At 34.2% G+C, this 6,018-nt stretch overlaps 1 protein-coding gene across 1 annotated transcript; it reads right to left on the reverse strand.

The window, feature by feature from the left end:
- Nucleotides 1-686: 686 nt before the first annotated feature.
- Nucleotides 687-4,827, reverse strand: LOC145822433 (uncharacterized). The gene is made up of 5 exons (XM_082919457.1): nt 4,413-4,827; nt 3,786-3,995; nt 2,886-3,426; nt 1,919-2,290; nt 687-1,029 (listed from the first exon to the last, which is right to left on the reverse strand). Exons 1-5 carry the CDS (start codon nt 4,825-4,827, stop codon nt 687-689), a joined length of 1,881 nt encoding a protein of 626 aa, XP_082775583.1.
- Between the last annotated feature and the right edge of the window lie 1,191 nt (nt 4,828-6,018).

A 6,018-nucleotide genomic window follows, 5' to 3' on the forward strand; every position in this document is an offset into this window, starting at 1 on the left:
CTCAAATAAAATAACAACTCCCCCTGATCTTAATGCAAATTAAGAAACAAACATATAGGATTTAAAGTTATATTGCATATCAAAATATAAAAGGCCGTAAAAAAAGTGTAAACACTGAACAAAAAACAGAAATAAAGTTATATTGTTATACACCAAAAGAGTAGGTTAAAACTTTATAAAAAGTGGGTTAAAGCTTTACAAAAGATGTATGCTTTACAAAAGATGTGTCACTAACATGTCATACACCAAAAATTATATTGTCATACACCAAAAATATGTATGCTTTACAAAAGATGTGTCAATAACATGTCTTCAAATATGCGTTTGCCCAAACTTCCTCCTCATTACTTTCCAAAAAGTATTTGTATCAACTTTTATGTATCCCCAATGAGGAATATGCACAACAATCTGGTAATTTGTGGAAACAAAAAAAATATAGATTAGTACATTTGTTGGAAATATACATGTCAAAATACTTTGAGATTGAAATTACCATATTACATCCCCATCGAAGCAAGGTAGTCGTATTTCTCCGTTTAAGCTCCATAGATTTTTCGGTCCAATCCTACAAAAGTCCAAATTTCAAAATATTATTAAATTGAAATTTTTTAAAAAGTTATATAATCAACAGACATAAATCTACGTGGTTACCTTATAATAAAACGTCATTTAATCTGCATAGAATACTACAGCAACACTTCCGGATAAACAATATTTGTAGTAGAATCCAAATTATCTTTAGGGAGGAGAATACTTATATGATCAAAAGATGTACATCTAGACAATGCCACATATAATTGCCCATGGCTAAACAATGGTATACGCAAATCAACCCCAACAAATTTCACAGATTGTCCTTGAGATTTATTAATGGTCAAGGTATATGCCAATCGGACTGGAAATTGACGTCTTGTCATTTGGAAAGGCATTTCTGAAGAAGATGGTGTCAAAGATATCCTTGGTATGAATGCCAAATTGCTAAACTTTTCTCCAGTTAAAATTTGAGCTTCAATTATGCGAGTACCGCACCTAGTAACCATCAATCTTGTACCATTACATAGTCCATCTTTCGGCGCAATGTTTCTCAACAATATTATAGGACAACCCACTTTCAACTCTAACTTAAAAGTTGGCAACCCAAGAGGATCCAATGAATTTAAATATTCATTAGGATATCTATTTGTAATGGTAGGATCAATTTCATTATCTTTAGACATTTTATTTGCTGCAAGATAAGTATATAATCTCCTTGGAAAGATATTCAACGCAGTAGTATTAATGTCACTGACATCATCGTTACGCGCAGACAGAATTGTGCGTTCAGTTAAAAATGTTGGGGTTGACGTCTCTATCATATTCAATTGTGGATAAACTGTAGAGAGTAATTCATTCAAATCTTGACATTTGTGTATTGTTGATGGAAGGTTAACGATTTCTTGAGGATTGGTCCCAATCTAAAAAAAAGTGAAATCAATAAAAAAGTAAGTGTAAACACAATTTATTAATTTAAAATAATCTATATAATACAGGTTAAAGTAGTGTTGCCTCCATCAAGAAATTTGCAAAATTAGCATTTTCATGGCCTTCATGATTCAAGCGCATATTCAAATCCAAAGTCAAGATATATATATGCTTCCATAGAACAGAGTGTCTTAATGATGCATTCACAATTTGCTCACGAACTCCTTTGGGTATAACTGGTAAGATTTGTCGAAAGTCTCCTCCAAGAACAATAGTAATACCCCCAAATGGTTTTTCACTATCACAAATATCCCTCAATATACGATCAACCGCCTCAACACAATGTCTATGTTGCATAGGAACTTCATCCCAAATTATGAGTTTTGTTTCTCTAAATAACTCAGCTTGTAATGATTATTTGCTAAACCCACAAAGTGAATTTTTCAATACATCTAACGGAATAGAAAATGTTGAATGTGCAGTGCGACCTCCTACCAGTAACAGTGATGCAATTCCAGACAAAGCCACAGTAACAACGCTATGCCCAAGGCTACGACATTTTAATGCAATCGTATTGTATAGAAATGTTTTCCCTGTTCCTGCACCCCCATTCAGAAAGAAAACAATTCCTTTATTTTGGAAAACTGAAGAAGTGATTGTATTATAAGCATTCCGCTGTCCATTATTGAGACAATTAATAGTAATTTGTGGATCTGCATGTTGTGCCTCACTTTGCAGTTGTTGATGTTCAACTATCAATCGATTACCAACTACTGCACTCCAATTTGCAGTAGGTTGTGTCATGGGTGGCAAGTCAATTAACTTTTGCCTGATTCATGAAGCATTTGATTCAAAAGATGGAGACCATAATCTTCAATTTGAGCCTCAGTTGGTTTAGAAATGACAAACAATATACAAATCTTATGTGCAAGATCATCACATATATGCGTTGAAAATTGATTCCATAATGCACATGGATTTAGTGGAGAGCACTGGGTGAGAATAATACTAAACAATCTCCTTAATTATATCCAGTTTTTATGACTGCAGCCTCTTTTAAGCATTGTATCCATTCTTCATCATCTTCTAAAAGCCCCCTTGCAACACATGCTAATTTAAATGTATCATGCACAACATTATCGACCGTGCGTAAAGACTGAAACGACTTTGGTCCTTTGACAACGGTTAGTAACAAACGCAGATAAAATCTTTCACCACAATTAGGGCTAGCAAAGTACATTCTACCAATTGTATATTCCCTTTCTCTTGATTTCCATCTTTTTTCTGACTTGAGCCAAACAAAATGTTGTGGAAATTCTTGATAAGTGAATGGACATTCATCTTCATTGGCAGCACAATATGCAAAGAAGCCAGTAAGAGTTGACATTTGTTGACCAGCTCTAGATTGAATCGTTTGTAATGACTCTTCTGGATTAAAAATAACACGATGCATTCCAGGTAAATGAAGTGCCAATCGGACAACTGTTGGCATCTCTGCATGCAAAGGATGACCAAATATTCGCCAAGCAGCTTCTGGAGGTCCAATATATCTTGCATCGAGATATCGTTTAGTCTCATTTATCATTCCTAACCCCATCGTTGTACGATCATAACCCTTATAAATGTGCTTATGTATATACTTGACACATCTCATTCCGGCACAAACTTCCACATTTATAGGACAGTTGAAAAGTTTTAAAAGATATGCATTGTATGGTACGACATCCCTATTATCAACTTCTTGCCCTCTCACAGTATGTACTTGACCATTATTGCGACGACGATAGATAGGGTATCCATCTTGATCCATAGTTGTTGTTTCTGTGAAAGCTCGAGGGTATCTCTTAGTGCATCTACCATTTTCCGTACATGGTGCTTGCGGATTTCGAGCACCACATGGTCCATGTACCATACAACATTTGATAGTTTCAAAAAGCATAGGATCATCTTTTGGGTCTGAAAATTCTGCACAGACCAATTTGTCTACTTGAGCACATGTCCGAATTTTGTCTGGACCCTTGAGAAATAAAAGTGCATGCATATGAGGGAGGCCTCGTTTTTGAAATTCAATTGTAAAAACATGTGCAACTTTATTTTCAAACACTTTATTGTTTCTATCTCCTTCATCAAACATTTTCTCTTCAACTCAAAAACACGGGCAATTAAATCAAGACGATCAATAGGTTTTTGATATGGTAATAATGCTGAAGTAATTTCTGGCCAATTGGGATTTGCAGTCATGGTAAGAAAAATATCTGGGTGTTGGTTGTATCGTGTGATAGCCATTGAATCTTGAAAGATTTCAAACATATGCCTAAGACTACCAGTAAATGAAGATGACAAAATAAACCTTTGACCAATTTGTCCAGGTCGCACATAATCTGGATCCATATCTGACAACTCTTGGTAAAGCTCAACCCGAAGTTTCCCTTGATTAAGCTTGTAGTATGTCAATCGATTTTGCTCAGTTGTAGCCCAAGCATCTACCAAAAACTCTTGAAATAGTTTCCCACCTCGTAAAATTGTTGAATACTCTGTGGGTCGTTCAAACAAACAATAACAATAAAAATTCATTTGAGTAAGTCGATCAGTTGAAGGTCGATCATACTGAACATTCCACAATTTCAACTCAGGTTCCCATCCAAGCTTACCATATGGAAATAATAGAACATAATGTAATGGCAAGTATGCTGGGTGACATTCATTAATTCGCATCAACTCATTATTTCCTCGGAAATGTAAAATAATATCTCTCATTCTATTTACCTCTGTTCCATCACCTGGTATTACAATTGCAATCTCATCTGTAGTTGGTAGGTTATACCGACGTCAATCAGTTGTTGAACTGTAATGAAGATGAGCAGGTAGATTGTGTCTTGCCGAGTCTAATTGATGTAAAATGGCATGAGCTTGGCGATATTTATCTACAAATACATTGACTTGCAACAAACTATCCTGAATAGCTTTTAGAACATCCCTTCTCAAGTTAGGATTTCTACGATTACGAATTTCTAAAGCTGAATAAGGGTCATACATATACAGCTGAGCATAACTCGCATCCTGCCCTGGTTGTGGTTGTAGTGATCCTGTTCGATGTCGCAATTTCCCATGAATTGTGAATGATGTAGGGCCCCTTCCACTGAGTACTCTAGGATCCAATGTAGCACCAAGACTCGTAAAAGCATTGGCTGCATTGTACACTCGAGTATAACTTCGAAAGGATTTTGATTGATCATTATTCCTATCATACAATGCCTGAAGTGGTGGAGGGGATGTGATAAGTAAAGGTAGCCTAATCTTTCCTTTCAAACAGCAAGTTCCGAATAAGGGACGCTTTATAGATGATTTTGTCAATTTTTCATCCATCTAATGTAAGGCTGAACAATAAGGACATAATACATCCATCTTGCCAAGATAATGGCGGCAAGAATCTTTGTGTGCCCGGGCGTCAATTGATATACTCGTAGGCAGATCTTCTAATTCATCATCAGTACATAGATCTTGTTGAAGAAATCGATTTATAGGAGTAGACCTACGAATATTTGTGTATAAATAAAATTTTGTAAAACAAAACGGTATGAGTAAAAGTATGTATTTCAAGATTAGACACAGTAGTTTACCGATTCCTTTGTGAATTTGAAGATGTGCTTGGTATAGAAAACGAACATGTAGAATGATGGGTAACCATTGTTCATTTTTGTGCCGACTGAGAATCTTCAGTTATTGTTTCCTACTCCAAGTGAGTGCGATCGCGACGAATTAGTGTTAAAGAACGTTGTCTTAGTTGAACACATTCTTCTAATCCCTCTTGCTCTCGTTGCAAGCATTGAATTTCAATTTTTTCACGCTCTCGCCAATGCAGCTTTTGATATTACATTATCATTTTGTGCCTAAAAAGAAAATATTTTATCATTGAAGCAAAATATGTGAATATTTTGTGCTTAAAATGAAACTATCTTCTTATTTTTTCCATTTCTCTTAAGTTTGTTTTCTATTTTATTTGTTTTATACCTTTAATAGTGTTATCTTTATTTTCTTTTTTTCTTATTTCTTCCCTTTCTATCTTCTTATTTCTTCCCTTTCCCTTTCCCTTTCTTTGTTTTCTATTTTATATATTAAATAAGAATTAAAAACCTATCTTATTTAGTTTCTCCTTTCTTTATATATTTTTTCTTTATTTCTTCATTTCTTTTTTCCTATTCTCTTTATATAAGTAGCAACTTATGGATGGTACATTATAAATGCACATGTATCCATGCAAAATATGAATAAATAAATTTGAAAAACACATACAAATAATAGCAAGTTACAGGAAAACATATTACAATTATTCTACAAAAACAGCATAAAACAATAAATTCATTTTATACACTCATATATTTTAACTATTCAAAATTTTGATTAGTTTTGCATCATATTTTTAAAAAAGAATATATACCACTTGACATGCATTTGTTATTCTCTTGCCAGAAGGAGCCATCTTTTCTTTTCCTTTAGACGTTGGGTTGACCTTTTCTTTATCTTTTGTCTAACAAATATAAATAAAATATTGAAAAG

The sequence above is a fragment of the Camellia sinensis genome, chromosome 1, assembly GCF_055761805.1.
Source record: "Camellia sinensis isolate YWXY chromosome 1, ASM5576180v1, whole genome shotgun sequence".
NCBI classification, from domain to species: Eukaryota; Viridiplantae; Streptophyta; class Magnoliopsida; order Ericales; family Theaceae; genus Camellia; species Camellia sinensis.

What these genes read in the sequence shown, in the direction of transcription:
- LOC145822433 (XM_082919457.1), bottom strand. Translation starts at nt 4,827, where the DNA reads ATGGATGAAAAATTGACAAAATCATCTATAAAGCGTCCCTTATTCGGA. An exon ending in TTTGTCATCTTCATTTACTG is followed by an intron (nt 3,427 to 3,785) that starts GTAGTCTTAGGC and finishes TGGTCTGTGCAG; the next exon opens with AATTTTCAGACCCAAAAGAT. An exon ending in GTTATTTTTAATCCAGAAGA is followed by an intron (nt 2,291 to 2,885) that starts GTCATTACAAAC and finishes TTCATGAATCAG; the next exon opens with GCAAAAGTTAATTGACTTGC.